General features: G+C 54.0%; 1 protein-coding gene across 46 annotated transcripts in view; it reads right to left on the bottom strand.

Annotated features, from left to right (window-relative positions):
* TPCN2 (two pore segment channel 2) overlaps nt 1–6,483 on the bottom strand; it is a 38,815-nt gene extending 32,332 nt beyond the window's left edge. For 42 of the 46 annotated variants that reach the window (XR_012422953.1, XR_012422952.1, XR_012422946.1 and 39 more), the window contains exons 1-4: nt 6,309–6,483; nt 1,344–1,408; nt 644–720; nt 89–266 (exon numbers count right to left, since the gene is read on the bottom strand). Coding sequence is in view for 14 of the 46 variants with exons in the window: in XM_074012974.1 (XP_073869075.1) it covers nt 89–266; nt 644–720; nt 1,344–1,408; nt 6,309–6,417 (429 nt within the window). In the remaining 32 variants the exon portion in view is untranslated. Of the gene's footprint in view, nt 1–88; nt 267–406; nt 721–1,343; nt 1,409–6,308 lie in introns of all 46 variants that reach the window. The other 4 variants (XR_012422950.1, XR_012422951.1, XR_012422949.1 and 1 more) reach the window with 1 other exon arrangement.
* Nucleotides 6,484–15,244: the final 8,761 nt, after the last annotated feature.

A 15,244-nucleotide genomic window follows, 5' to 3' on the forward strand; every position in this document is an offset into this window, starting at 1 on the left:
CTCCAGAGAATCAGCAATAAACCAGGACAGCAGCGGCCAGGCGCTGGGAGGCCGGGCCAGCACGCAGAGGGCCTGGCACCCGCCTCACCTTCACAGAGAGGTCGGCCGCAAAGACCAGCAGGCAGAGCACCTCGACACTCTCGGTCAGGCCGCAGGGCGGCTCCCAGGGGGCAGCGCGATAGCGCACGTCCGCCGTGCTGGTGAGCGAGGATGGGGTCTCGATAAAAGCCAAAAACAGGATCAAGAAGATGGTGAAGCTCAAAGTCCTGGAAAGGGAACAGAAACATGAAAACGCAGGAGTCGGCAGCCCTCGGGGCCCAGAGGCTGATCAGGAGCTTCCCCGGTCCGAAGCGCGGGAGCTGGCGCTGCCTGAGCATGGACACTCGTGACTGGGGAGATCACGAACCTGCTCAAAGCTCCATTGCCGAGGGCTAACCCCAGCATTCCAGAAAGGAACCCTTGTTGTCGAAGGAGCCTTCCATCACAGGCCGTCTCCTTTCCAGAGAGGACGATGGTAACCGCCCTATCTATGTAACAGGGAGCCTGCCTGGACCCTGAGACCAGGTGATCCCCAGGTAGGGGCCAGCCTCCCCCGCCACGCAAGCCGGCAGGAACCGTGAGTTCCACATGGGTGCGTTCTCACCGTTGGCATACGTTTGAGTAATACTGTCGGTAAAGCCACATCGAGCTGGCATCCACCCGGTGATTGATGGAGCGGTACTGGAAGCAAAAAGTCACATGAGGCATGACAGGGGTACATGCAGGGTGGGCCGTGGCCCGAGCCCCACACCACACATGAGACAGGCCCAAGTCTCAGGCTGTGGATCACAGGGGACGCTTCAGCGTGTGGACATGGCCGGCCCTGACCCAGCAGGCCCACACCATCACAAACCATGAGGTTTGCCCAACACACAAGACCTCGCAGGCCACACACCCAGGGCGGGTGTGTGTGTGAGCAAACGCTCAGGGAGCACTTGCTGAGGGCGCGGCCATGCCTGTGTCTGCCTGTGAGGCTCTCTCTTCTCTGTGCAGGGCTGACCCTCCCATGCCCCGTGCAGCCATGCCATCCTCCAAGACACCCCCACCCACCCAGGACCTAGAATGGGGTGGTCCCCAACAGGCCTCAGAACACAGTGCATCAAAGCAGCAAATGCGTCCAGGATGCAGAAAACAAGTTCTCCGGGGACTGACGGAGAGCCATGCCCAGAGGCTCCGCCCTCGGTTCTCTTAAGCTACAGTCCAGCAACGGAGGCCTCGGCCCCAGTCAGTCTCCCCTGGAGGGGCGAGCCCGTTGGAGGGTGGCCACCCCCCAGGTCAGGCCACAGGGAGCAGGTGCCACCAACCTGAATAGCATCTTCGATGAAGACCACAGCCTGATCAATGCAGAGGTCCCACCTGGCCGCGGCACCTGCAGGCAGAGGGGGACATCAGGTGACCGAGCAGGATGACATGGCCTCACCCTCCAGGACACCCGGGATCGAGGAAAGATGCCGGCTGCGGTTCCTCCCAAGGCTATGTGTAAAGAGATGACTCCACCCAGCAGTGGGGCTGCAAGGGCCTGCCCAGGGCAGGGACCAAACCAGGTAAGTGCCCCGGCATCACATGCACAGGGCAGGCCCAGGGCACGGCGGCTCCGCCTGCAGCACACACACCCAGCAAGCCCGTGAGAAGCAGCGCGTCCTGCAGGGCCCCGGCGCCAGACTCGGGGTTCAGAGCCCGGCTCCTCCACATGCTAGCAGGAAGGCTGTGGCTGGCTCCTCCTCTGCCAAGTGGGGCTATTCACAGCCACCCACTCGGCTCCCCAGAGGGTACTGGGAGGTGCAACGCAGGAGGGCCAGAGCCCCCTGCCACACTCCCCAAGCACGCTCGGTACACGGGGCTGCTGTCAGCCCTCTTCTGCTGGGCCCGACCCTGGCTCCTGCACAGCCTTCCTGAGCCAATACACTGCACCCACTGTCCCACCCACCCCCATCAAACTAGACCTCAGATTCAACACCGACAGGGAGAACTAGCATCTAGAACCCAAAGGCACCGCCGTGAGGCTTCACGAGAGCTACCCAGGTTCCGTCCCCTCACTGTCCCGGCCCATGGGCCCAGGCAAGCTCACCCAAATCACTCCCAGGGTCAGAGCTTTGGGAACGCCCGAGTCCCCCAGCCTCTGCCGGTGCCTTCTGTGGTGAAGGGTGGCCACCCGCCTTTACCAACAGCACAAGCAGGGTGGAGCCTCCCGACAGGCCTGGGCAAAGGCGGCAGTGGCTCCTGACTAGGAAGGGCCTTCAGGAAAAGTCAGGCGGCACAGAAGCCAAGGCCCAGCATCCTGGCCTGCTCACAAGCCTCTCGCCTGCCATGGAGCAGCCAGCGGGCACACCTGGTCAGTCACTGAGCCACTGCGGGAGGCCCGGGCCACCCACCCGCATCGCAGGCACATGCCACCTGTGTGGCCTCGCTGCAGAGCTGCTCCTCAGCAGGCCAAGGGAAAAGCAACGCTCAACCCGAAGCAACTGAGGAACCCGGAGAGGCTGACACTTCCCAGCCCGGGGAGAGGGCGAAGCAGCTGCCTTTTCAGATGAGACTCGGCTTTTACACCTGGCCCCTTGGGGCCCACAGCTGCACCAAGACAATGTGGTGACACGGGAGGCAGCAGCAGAGGCCTCGGGAGGTGCTGGTCCCCAGGCAGAGGTCCAGGCCATGACCCGCCCACTCTGTTGGCCATCCCTAGGGAGGCAGCTGCCCCGTCCTCCGGGCTCCTGCTTGGGGGCATGAGGTAGAGGCAGCTGGGCCCCGGACGGATTAGAGATGTGGGGGTCCCAGACAGAGGCAAGAGACCGGAACCCCACTGGCTCTGCCCGGCCTTGCTGCACTGCCAGAAGCAAGAGCCTTCCCTCCCTGCGGCTTTGGTACCCACGTGCACAGCCACAAGACCCACCCTGAGGACAGCCGAATGTCTCCCCAGGGAAGCTCTGAAAGTGGCTACTGTTTATGTACACTGAGCACATCCTGGGATCGCTGTGAACAGAAGCCACACTGTTTTGTTCCCTGCTGTATCTGCAGAGCCCAAAACTCAAGCACACAGGACTCAAAGCTGATTTATCCCATGAATAAATGAACAGCCCCGAGGGGAACCTTGGGGGCAGGTGATCTGAAAGGCCCCACCTTACCAAATTCCCTGGGAGAAGATAGAATCTCTACCAGGAGAGATCTAGTGATACAAGTTTCTTAGACAAGAGACAAGCTGCCGAGTTCCAGGGCTCACTCCAACCCCAGGACCATGGAAAGTGCTCACATCCACCCAGGCCAGCCATCTCGGGCCAACAGTGGTGGGCACCCCTGGAACCATCCCGCACTTGTCCTTCCATTTCGCCTGGCTTTTTGGTTGCTGGTTTATAAAATTCTGGGTCTGGCCATCCTCCGTTTCACCCTGCAACAGCCCGAGAATCTTGCTCCAAACACTCAGAAGCACATCACGGCTTCCCCTGGGTCCCCACTATTCCAGGCCCACACTCCACCCTGGCCTGGCACTGCAGGTTCCCACATTTGCCGGCCCGCTCCTCTCCTGTCTTTCAACCCTCCGTGCCACTCATTCTGAAGTTGGCTCTGCCAAGGCCATGCTCTCCAAAGCCTCCCACCCTTTACTCAGGTTGCAGCTTCTGCCAGGAGCACCATCCCCCACTGTGTGGGTCCAGGAACTCCCTTGGGGCAGCTCGCCCCGCCCTGAGCTCATTACCCTGGAGGGCAATCACCTGTCCACATGCCATCACCCTACGGGGGGCTGGAGGGTTCTGCAGGGCACAGAGGACAACAGGGGCTGAGACGCTGCATCCAGCACACCAGGCCTTGACACGGCTTCCTAACCCAAGCCTCTGCCCCGCAACATCCAGGTCTGAGCTCCCGCTCCCCTCTTGCTCCAGGCTCCAGGCTGCACAACCTGTGTAGAGTCCTGACCAGCATCCTGTGTGACCCTGGGCAAGTGCCTTAACCTCTCGGTGCTCCAGGTCCTCGTGGACCCCCACCCAGGAGGAGCTAAGTACAGACTGAATGACTTACCATAGCCAGAGTACTTTGCTAAGTGAGCCCTTCATAAGCACTCAGTTACTCTGAAAGCCTCTAGAGCATTGTAATCCCTTGTCCTCTTTTTTGATAATCAGTAAAAGTGTGATTTTCTGACCCAGAAACAACAGAAAACAACTGTCCTCAACCTTTGACCCCGGCCCCGTCAGGTGGGGCAAAGTCAAAAGGACCTGACAGCAGGATCCACTGGGGTCCTCGGGGCACCCACAGCAGCAGCCCCCCACCACCCGTTGGCAAGAGACCAACCACAGGACTTGCGAACCAGAGCACAGGGCCTTCATTTCAAAGTCTGGCACAGGCCCCGGCACTGAGACTGAATGAGCCTTTGGGAGTCTCCATGGCTCCATAGTCTACCAGTCTTGCTGGGGACCCTGGCCAAGGAGATTCGGAACACAGAGCGTCCTGTCCACGTTCTCAGAAGCCCTGGCTGAGGCCACAGCAGAGGGACAAAGAGCGCTCCCTGAGAGCCTCCTCTCATCAGCCACACTGCCCAGCAGAGCAGGTCTCACCTGCCAGGGCCAGGACCTGCAATGATCACGGTGCTTACCCAGGATGGCCACTGGCCCCCACCCCAGTCCATCAGGCCCTCTGCTGAGGACAAACTCTGGATGCTCTCTGAATGCCCACAAGGCAGTCCCTAGTATTATCTCCCTTTTACTGAGATTCAGAAAGGTTAAGCAGGGCCAGGCACGGTGGCTCACGCCTGTAATCCCACCACTTTGGGAGGCCGAGGCAGGCAGATCACCTGAGGTCAGGAGTGTGAGCCCAGCCTGGCCAACATGGTGAAACCCCATCTCTACTAAAAATACAAAAATCAGCCAGGCGTGGTGGCGGGCGCCTGTAGTCCCAGCTACTTGGGAGGCTAAAGCAGGAGAATCACTTCAACCCAGCAGGTGGAGGCTGCAGTGAGCCGAGACTGCACCACTGCACTCCAGCCTGGGTGACAAAGTGATACTCCGTCTCGGGAAAAAAAAAAAAAAAAACCAGAAAGGTTAAGCAACTGCCAAGGCCACACAGCCAGGGTAGCCCCAGAAAGGCGCCCAGAATCCTAGACACAAAGTCTGTGTTCCCTGAACGCTGCCATATGCTGGGCGTCTCATCAAGGGGCCTGCCAGAGCTGCTCCCTGCAGATCTCCCTTCTGACTGGTCCCAGGAAGCCCCTGAAGAACTTCCTGGAGGCAGCTTCTGAGGTGAGCAGACAGGGTGGCCACCTCAGTCTCTGGTTTTCCATCTCTTGTCAGGGTCCCCTCCTTGACCCCCCATTACTCCATGGATGGGCATATGTCACCGACAGTGGGTGGCACCAGTATTCCAACCCAGTTCCTTCCAGACACAGCAGGAAAGAAGGAAAGACAGGCCAGAGAGGGAAGCGGCCAGGTGTGAATTCTCAGAGTGATTCGAGCAGCAGCCGCACCAGCACAGAGGGCTGTGACCTTGGGCGGGTCTCAGGGCCTCTCTGGGCCTCAGTTTCCTCATCTATAAAGTGAAGCTAAGGTCCTTCCACCTCTAATCCAGAACCTAATTCCCCTGGTGTCAGCGAGGGGCGGACACACCCCACCCTCGGGGGATTCAGCAATCTTCAGACCAGGACAAAAAACAGGAACGGCAGGAGGGAGTGGGGAGGGGGCTCTGGGCTGGCAGAGAGCAAGGCGCGGAAGCCGTCACTGTTTAGGGGGCCCACCCCAGCCCCACAGGACGTGGGACCGGGAAAGGCACCCTACAAAGAAAGGACTCCTAGCTCCCAGCTGGTTCGAATCCCACCTCTGCCACTTACTGGCTGTGTGACCTTGGGTAGGGTAACGCCTCTCTGAGCCTCTGCTTTTCCCAGAAGAAACGGGAAAAATCAAAGTGCTGCCTTCTCTGAGCCAATCAGGCGACCCTCGGGAAGTATGGGGTCTGGGCCCGCCTGGGCACACGGAAGGTGCCTGCCTGCCGCAGGGGGCCGGTTCCCTCGGGGTTGCCCACGGCTGGGCGAGGGCCTCTCCGCTCGGCTGGTCGGGATCAGGAAGCGACACGGAAGCGATCCTAGCTCTGCCCTGACCCCGGTCCGGGTCCGCAGGACGCAGCCCACTCGCCCTCAGAACACCGGCTCCCCTGGCGCCCGGCGCGGCCCGGGCCCCGCTCGGACTCGAACCTGTTGGGGGCGCGCCCGGCAGGACGCTGGGTGCTGCGACAGCGGGACCCCCACGCGCGACCCCGGTCTCCCGGGCCAGTCCCCTCCCCGGGTCCGGGCGGCTCACCAGGGCCGACTTGGATGCTGCGGCAAGTGGTCAGCCCCGCCGGGCAGTCGCTGCCACCGCCGCGGGCCCGGCCCAGCAAGGGCTCCGACTCCGCCCGGGATTCCGCCATCCGGTAGCCCGCACGCGGGACCCGACCCTTAGAAACTCAAGCCCCAAGAGCGCCCAGCTCCACTGCGCAGGCGCAGAGACCCCCACCCCAGGCGTTCTGGCGGGGGAGCGCACGGCACTGTGACGCAGGGGATCCCTGCACTCCCAGCCAATGATAACCGGGCCAACTGCGTAGGGCGGAGCTTAAAGGGCCCCGCCCCTCTGGGGTGGAGCTCAGCTTCCTTCCACCCAGGGCGGGGCAGCGCTCTGGGGCTGAAGGGCCCAGTGCTGGGGAGGAAATACGTTCTCAAAGGATTGTCTTTACGGCCAGAAGCTTCAGCATCACCTGGAAACATTTTAGAAATGCAAATATTTGGGCCCTTCTAAACCTACTGCATCAGCACCTCTGCGGGCAGCACCCAGGAATCTGTGTTTTAACAAGCATTCGGGGTGATTCTGATGCATGTGAATATTGAGTACCTGGGGTGACTGCAAAGGACTCCCCCAAGAATGGAACTGGAGTTTACCCTCTGATAGTGAAATTAGGAGGATTCAATATAATTAAGGGAAGAGTTTAAAAACACATGACACACTTAAAAAACAATTACAACATATATAAAAAGTGTTTTCAACATTAATGCATTAAAGACCTTGTATTCGTTTTCTATTGCTACAGTGAGAAATTAGCACAAACTTATAATATAAAACAACTCCCATTTATTATCTTTCAGTCCTGCCGGGCAGGAAACCAGCAGCTCGACTGGGTCCCTGTCTCAGGGCCTCACAAGGCTAAAGTCAAAATGTCAGCTGCCGTGGGCTCTTATCTGCAGACTTGGGAAAGCCCACTTTCCAGGCTCATCCAGGATATTAACAGAATTGTGTCCATGGGCCTAGGACTGAAGCCCATGTCTTCTTGCTGGATGTTGGCTGGTGTCATTCTCAGCTCCTAGAGGCCACTGCATTCCTTCCACAATGGCTTGAACACCTCCATCATCAGAGCCAGCAAGCAAGAGCACACTGAAGATGCTTCAAGATGTAGCAAGATGCCTGTAATCCTAGCCCTTTGGGAGACCGAGGCTGGTGGATCACGAGGTCAGGAGATCGAGACCACCCTGGCCAACATCGTGAAGCCCTGTCTCTACTGAAATTACAAAAAAATTAGCCAGACGTGGTGGCACATGTCTGTAGTCCCAGCTACTTGGGGGCTGAGGCAGGGGAATCGCTTGAACCCGGGAGGCGGAAGTTGCAGTGAGCCAAGATTGCGCCACTGCCCTCCAGCCTGGCGACAGAGCGAGATTCCATCTCAAAAAAAAAAAAAAAAAAAAAAAAAGATGCTGCAAGATGCTTCTCTGTGACTTCCTCTTCTGCTACATCTCTTTGTTTTCTCCCCCGCTTTTGGGGTGGGGGAAGAGGGTTTAAAATAAATATAACATAAAATGTACCGTCATAACTGTGAAAGGAAAATAAATCTGAGGACCCCAAAGTCACTAAGCCAAAGGGAAAAGTCAAGCTGGGAACTGTGTTGGGCAAACCTGCCTCGCCTTTTGTTCTTTAATAAAACAGCTACAAAGATATAAAAAGCCACATACCTCCCTCACAACTTGCCCACTAGGAAATTTTTTGTGGGCCCCAAGAAGTTTACCCTAAAACGGTTCTGTTGAATTTTGCCGTGACAATGTAAATTGGTAGCTGGTCTTCACAGGTTCCGAACAAAGGATGGAACTCTTAAGTCATCCCTCTGCTCGCCTGATTGCTTCCTCTAGTGTAAAAATGCAGATTCACTGAGCCAGACTAAGGCATAAGTGACTATTCCTCTACCCCCGCAACCTGTAAATTGTGTATTTCAGTGAAAGGCTGATCAAAGACTCAAAAGAATGCAACCTTTGTCTCTTATCTCTGCAAGTATTTTTAAAATTTTTCCCTCTTTCCCAGTATCCACCCTTTCCCTTTTTTTTTTTTTTTTTCTTTTGAGACAGAGTCTTGCTTCGCTGCCCAGGCCATGGTGCAGTGGCGCAATCTCAGCTCACTCAGCAACCTCCACCACCGCACCCGGCCTCTTTCCCCTTTAAAGATTGAAGTCCTACAAATCATCCTCCGAGGAAAGCATAGACCTGCCTCCCAGGCACTCCTTAACCTTGGCAAAATAAACTTACTAAATAGATTGAGACCTGTCTCAGATATTTTTAGTTCATGAAACTATATTTAAGTGTACAGCTCATTGATATTAAATACGTTAATGATGCTATGCAACTATCACCTCCAGCTCCAGAGCTCTTTTCATCTTGCAAAACTGAAATTCTGGACCTGTTAAGCACTGACTCCTCACTCTCCCAGCCCTTGGAAACCACCGTTCTCCTTTCTATCCCTACGATTTTGACAACTCTAGGTTCCTCATATAAGTGGAATCCTGCAGTATTTGTTCTTTTGTGACTGGCTTATGTCATTTAGCCTAAAATCCTCAAGGTTCATCCATGTAGCATGTGTCTGAATTTCCTTCCTTTTTAAGGTTGAATAATACCCCACTGTATGTATCCATGACATTTTGCTTATCCATTCATCCATGGATGGGCACTGACTTGCTTCTGCCTTTTGACTGTAGTGAACAATGCTGCTGTGAACATGGATGTAGAAATAATTTGTCAAGACTCTGCTTTCAGGCCATGTGCGGTGGCTCACACCTGTAATCCCAGCACTTCGGGAGGCCGAGGCAGGCGGATCACCTGAGGTCAGGAGTTTGAGACCAGCCTGACAAACTTGGTGAAACCCCCATCTCTACTAAAAATACAAAAATTAGCCGGGCATGGTGGCGGGCGCCTGTAATCCCAGCTACTCAGGAGGCTGAGACAGGAGAATCGCTTGAACCTGAGAGGCAGAGGTTGCAGTGAGCCAAGGGCTCGTATGATTATGTCAGAGGCATTTGAACCAGAGCGACTCCATCTTGAGTGAGGACTAGGCAAAATGAGGCTGGGACTTGCTACAACTCCATCTTGAGTGAGGACTAGGAAAAATGAGGCCGGGACTTGATCTGCATTCCCAGAAAGTGAGGCATTCCCGGCCTCTAGATGTTCACAATTAAGGAAACAGATTGATAATGTTTACTAAATAGACCTAGACTTGGGAGTGTCCTGATATCCTGATATCTTGAGAACAGAAGCATTCCTAATTTTGCTTTAAAGAGAATAATACCGATCCTTGCAAAATACAGTAATTAAGAAAATTCTTTATCACAAACCCTGTTAGCAGAACACATGTCCTCATGATCTTTGATCTTTTATCATCCTATATATAAAGGAGTGTTGTACCTAGGGCGGATGCGTTCCTCCTTACTTTCCGGAACATCCTAACTCTGTCTATGGAGCAGCTGTTCTGTCACCACTTTACTTTCTCTTTTTTTTTTTTTTTTTTTTTTTTTTTTTGACAGTCTCGCTCTGTTGCCCGGCTGGAGTGCATTGGCACCATCTCGGTTCACTGCAACCTCTGCCTCCCAGGTTCAAGTGATTCTCCTGCCTCAGCCTCCTGAGTAGCTGGGATTACAGGCACCCGCCATCACACCTGGCTAATTTTTGTATTTTTAGTAGAAACGGAGTTTCACCAGTTTGTCAAGCTGGTCTCAGACTCCTGACCTCAGGTGATCCACCTGCCTCGGCCTCCCAAAGTGGCAGGATTACAGGCGTGAGCCACTGCGCCTGATCTTTTTTTTTTTTTTTTTTTTGAGACAGAGTTTCACTCCTGTCCCCCAGGCTGGAGGGCAGTGGCGCGATCTCAGCTTACTGCAACCTCCACCTCCTGGATTCAAGTGATTCTCTTGCCTCAGCCTCCCAAGTAGCTGGAATTACAGGCACACGCCATCACGCCCAGCTAATTTTTGTGTTTTTAGTAGAGGCAGGGTTTCACCATGTTGGTCAGGCTGGTCTCGAACTCCTGACCTCAGGTGATCCACCGGCCTAGGCCTCCCAAAGTGCTGAGATTGCAGGCACGAGCCACCGCACCTAGCCTACTTTACTATCTTAATAAACTTGTTTTTGCTTTGCACTGTGGACTTGCCCTGAATCCTTTCTTGCGGGAGATCCAAGAACCGTCTCTTGGGATCTAGACCAGGACTTCTTTCTGGGAACAGTTACACTGGGCTCATCAGATAATCCAGGATGATCTCCCTAATTTAAGATCAGCTCATTAGCAACTTCAGTTGTGTCTACAAAATCCTTTTTGCCATCTCATCTAACACAACCATGGGCAGGACACCAGGAGTGAAGACCATGGGTGCCAAACTTCTGCTTCCTGCAGAGCCTTTAAAATCCCATAAATTCAGCCTTAAATTCCGCATATGGGAAAAGACTTGAACCAGAAGTTCCCAAGAAAGAGGAAATATCAATGAGGAACGCCTGAAATAAAGCTCCATCTCATTAGGCTACAAAGGGATGCAAATTAAAGTAACAATGAAATCACTGAACTCCTAAGTCAGCACATGTTTAAAAGATGACACAGCTCTGAGGAACAGAATGGAGTGGAGAGAGATCCCAGGATGTGGCCACAGGTTTGAGTTTTGTTCTTTGTCTGTTTTTCGTTTGTTTTTTTGTTTGTCTGTTTTTTGTTTTTTTAACAAGGAGCATACATTTTAAAATGTGAAAAGAAGTATAAGATATTTTTATTTCAAACAAAGGAAATAATAGATGCATGCAGCTCTCTGCAAAAACAGCACATCTCAATGAGTTGTCTTGATTGCCACTAAAGAATTCCCTTGATGTTTGGGTACACAGCCCCAGAGGCCCTAGTGGAATGTGGTTCCCAGTAAGCAGTTACAACATGTGGAGCGTGATGCAGGAGGGAGCTCAGAAGGGGCAGAAAAAAACGATGGGGGCAGGGCCCAGCGAGGTCCCGCAAGAGGGAGCTGAGACTGAGATGGCAATGTCCTGCCGCTGGCACAGCCAGAATGGGGCGCGGACGGATGGCATCTGGGCCGCGTCCCTCACCGGCGTTCAGTGAGTCTGTCGCCACGTACTGACGGGTGTCGGGAGGGAGAGCACCATCCTCACAGCAGCCTGGCAGTCACCGTTTGTGGGTGTTCTGGGCCCTGGCTTAGGGACCGGTCACCCAGGGAGCAGTGCTAGCCTGGGAGTAAAACTAGAGAGACACAGCCAGGCACGGTGGCTCACACCTGTAATCCCAGCACTTTGGGAGGCCGAGGAGGGCGGATCACTTGAGGTCAGGAGTTCAAGACCAGCATGGCCAACATGGTAAAACCCCGTCTCTATTAAAAGTACAAAAATTAGCCGGGCATGGTGGCCCACGCCTGTCATCCCAGCTACTTAGGAAGCTGAGTGAGGCAGGAGAATTGGTTGAACCCAGGGGGCAGAGGTTGCAGTGAGCCGAGATCATGCCACTGCACTCCAGCCTGGGCAACAGAGGGAGACTCCATCCCAAAAAAGAAAAAACTAGAGAGACACCAGCCCAACCTCTGCAGGACCTCAGGCAAGTCACAGCACTTTTTGGCTGCTCAGTTGCCTCTTCCGTGAGGTGGGGGCATAACAAGCCCAAGCCCCCGTGCGGAGTGAAGGGGGTCTTCCCAGACACACATAGCGCCATGGCTGAGGTCCAGACCCTGGCTCCAGCTCCTCCTTCGGGACCAGTTGCTCTGCGAGGTTGACCAGAAACTGCCCCCTAGCCAGCCCTGCCCAGCAAGCATTTGCTGAGCGCCTCGTATGTGCTGTGCGCTCTTCTAGGTGCTGTGGATACAATAGATGGGAGAGCAAAATGGGGATCTGCTGCTGGCTCTACTGCTTCCACGCCTACACTGGCCCAGCTGTGAGATGCGGGGCGTATCACCCCCTCTCTGAGCCTCAGTTTCCCCATCTGTAAGGTGGGGAGAGAATTGCACCTCACATGGCTGTTGGGAGGATTCAAACAAAATGACATGTGTCAGAAGCGGGGCCAATGGGAAGCACTTGTGAAGGGGGCACCCTTCCAGTAGGCACAGTTTGAGTGCCCAGCCCCATCCTCAGAGCTCCTTGTCTGTCTGGTCCAGCGGAGGAGACTGAACCCAGAAAGAGGAGGCTATGACTGCATTTCCCAGACCCAGAGAAGAAGGGGCACAGACTCAGTGGCTCTGGCCACCTCCCCTTCAAGGCTATACAGTCTAGAAAGGCCCCCACAATCCTTTTAGGGAGGGAGAAACTGAGCCCAGAGGCAAGAAGGGCTTGGCCAAGATCTCCCCTCATCTGCAGCCGAGGTTGTGTGAAGCCACCAGTCCTCCCGCCTGCCCCATGCATGGGTCTTTCAGGTGCCCCAGACTGGGAGGCAGTTCTACAGTGGACTCGAGGCAGGGCAGTGACATCCTTTGACCCTCTCCCACCTATCCCCTACCCTTATCTTTCTCTCTCCTTTCTCTTCCACCCTACCCACCACTGTTCCTCTTCCCCAACCCAGAGAAGAGAGATAAGCCTTCCGCAGTCCCTGTTTCGGTGATGGCAGAAGTCGTCCTAGAACCAGGGATGCTGGCCGGGCACAATGGCTCACACCTGTAATCCCAGGACTTTGGGAGGCCAAGACAGGCAGATCAGCTGAGGTCAAGAGTTCGAGACCAGCCTGGCCAACATAGCAAAACCCCATCTCTACTAAAAATATAAAAAATTAGCCTGGTGTGGTTGTGTGCGCCTGTAGTCCCAGCTACTGGGGAGGCTGAAACAGGAGAATCACTTGAACCCGGGAGGCGGAGGTTGCAGTGAACAAAGATTGTGGCACTGCACTCTAGCCTGGGCGACAGAGTGAGACTCCATCTCAAAAAATAAAAATAAAAAAGAACCAGGGTTCCTGGATCTCCAGTCCCCTCAGGCCACCGGACACAGGGCTACAGCAAACAGGTCACGAAGTCATTCCTTCCCTGATGGGCGTGCTGCCTGCATAGAGGCTGGGGGTAAGGCAAGAAGGAGCTAGGGACGGGAGGGAGCTATGGGTGGCAGGCAGTGGGAACCCGGATGATTCTGATGTGCAGTCCCCTCGGCAGGGCACAACTCACCATGGGAATGGAAGCACTTGGCTGTACGCTGTAGGCTGCTGCACCCAGACAGACGTAACCCTTCCTTATTCCTAACACTGAGCATGTATACTATGGCTTTAGAATTATAGTCAGCTCAATTAGCTCAGTGCTTACCAAACTTCAGTCATTGTCCTTCCACCCCTTACTGTTTGCCATCCCACACCCATCTGTACCTCCGTTTATCTTACGGTTCTCTTCAAATTGATTTACATTGATTCATTTTCTCTACTTAGTTTCACTGTAAGTAATAAACACTAAAACTCAATTTGATGTGTTTGCTCTATATTTCTAAGAGCTGTTAAAATAAATATGTGTATTAGTTATCTATGACCATATGACAACCCCAAAACCTAGTGGTTTAAAACAATGCTGATGATCTCCTAGTTTTTCTTAGACAGGAATCTGAATGCAGCTTGGCTGAGTGCCTCAGACTCTGGGTCTCCCAAGAGGTTGCAATCAAGGTGTCAGCCAGGGCTGCAGTCATCTCAAGGTCTCTGACCTGTTTTTACTCCCACCTCTGACACCAAGTGTCTGAGATTTTTTTCCCACACATCAACCAACTCTCTGGACACCAAGCGAGTGTTCTACGATTCCATTTAATTCTGACACTATCTTCCTGGAGTTAATGCAGATCCCACATGTTAAGGGATCCCACAAGACTGCCCCCACTTCAGATGTCAATTGAAAGTCCAGTGTCTCCTGCACTAATGACAGACCAGCTATAAATTGAAGGGTCCCACAGTCTCCTCCTCAAGGTAAATAATTTGCTAGAATGGCTCATAGAACTCACAAAAACAGTCTACATACCATTACCTGTTTATTGTAATGGATTCAAATCAGGAAAAGCCAAATCGAAGAGATGCATAGTCAAGGTATGGGAGAGGGGCTCCATGCCCTCTCTGGGCCCACCACCCTCCCAGAGCCTCCATACGTGCACCAAACCAGCTCTCTGTATTCTGTTGTTCTCATGAGATCTGATGTTTGTATGGAGGTTCCGCCACACAGGCGTGATTGACTGAATCAGTGGCCACTGGTGATTGAACTCAATCTCTAGCCCCTCTCTCCTCCTTGGAGGCTGGGGGTGAGGATGAAAGTTGCAACCCTCAATCACGTGGTTGGTTCCTCTGGCTACCAGCCCCCAGCCTCCATGAGTCACCTCATTAGAATAAACTCAAGTATGGTTGAAGGGGACTTATTATGAGTAACAAAAGACACTTCTCTCACCCATTTCACTTAGGAAATTCCAGTGGTTTCAGAAACTCTATGCCAGGAACCCTAGATGAAAACCAGATATACACTCTTTATTATATTACAACAGCACAGAGCTGCCCTAGGGAAGCGTCCTCTTCCAAGCTTGCTCAGTGGGTGTGGGCTAGATTGAGCTCTTCACCGGCTACTGAACTGAGGGCCTTGGTTTCTCAGAAGCTGTTGCCCAAAGGCTTCCCTCAGCTCCCTGCCATATGGGCCTCTCCACAGGGCAACTCACAACACAGTGGCTGGCTTCACCAGAGCAAGCAAACAAGAAGAGCCCAAGAGAAGACTAACAAGATGGAAGTCACAGTCCTTCCAACCTAATCTCGGAAGTGACATCTCATCACTCTTGCTGTATTCTATCAGGTAGAAGCAAGTCACCAGGTCGAGCCCACCCGCAAGGGGAGGGAACAGCGAAGCCGTGACCACCAAGAGGTGGGAGTCCTTGGGAGTCATCTTAGAAGGCTGCCTACCACAATATGTAGCGTGGAAGTTTACAGTGGTAAGCGAGACTTTGGGTACACGCCTGCTCCTATACCTCCTAAGATCCCACACCCCACTTCCC

Source organism: Macaca fascicularis, chromosome 14, assembly GCF_037993035.2.
Source record: "Macaca fascicularis isolate 582-1 chromosome 14, T2T-MFA8v1.1".
NCBI lineage: Eukaryota > Metazoa > Chordata > Mammalia > Primates > Cercopithecidae > Macaca > Macaca fascicularis.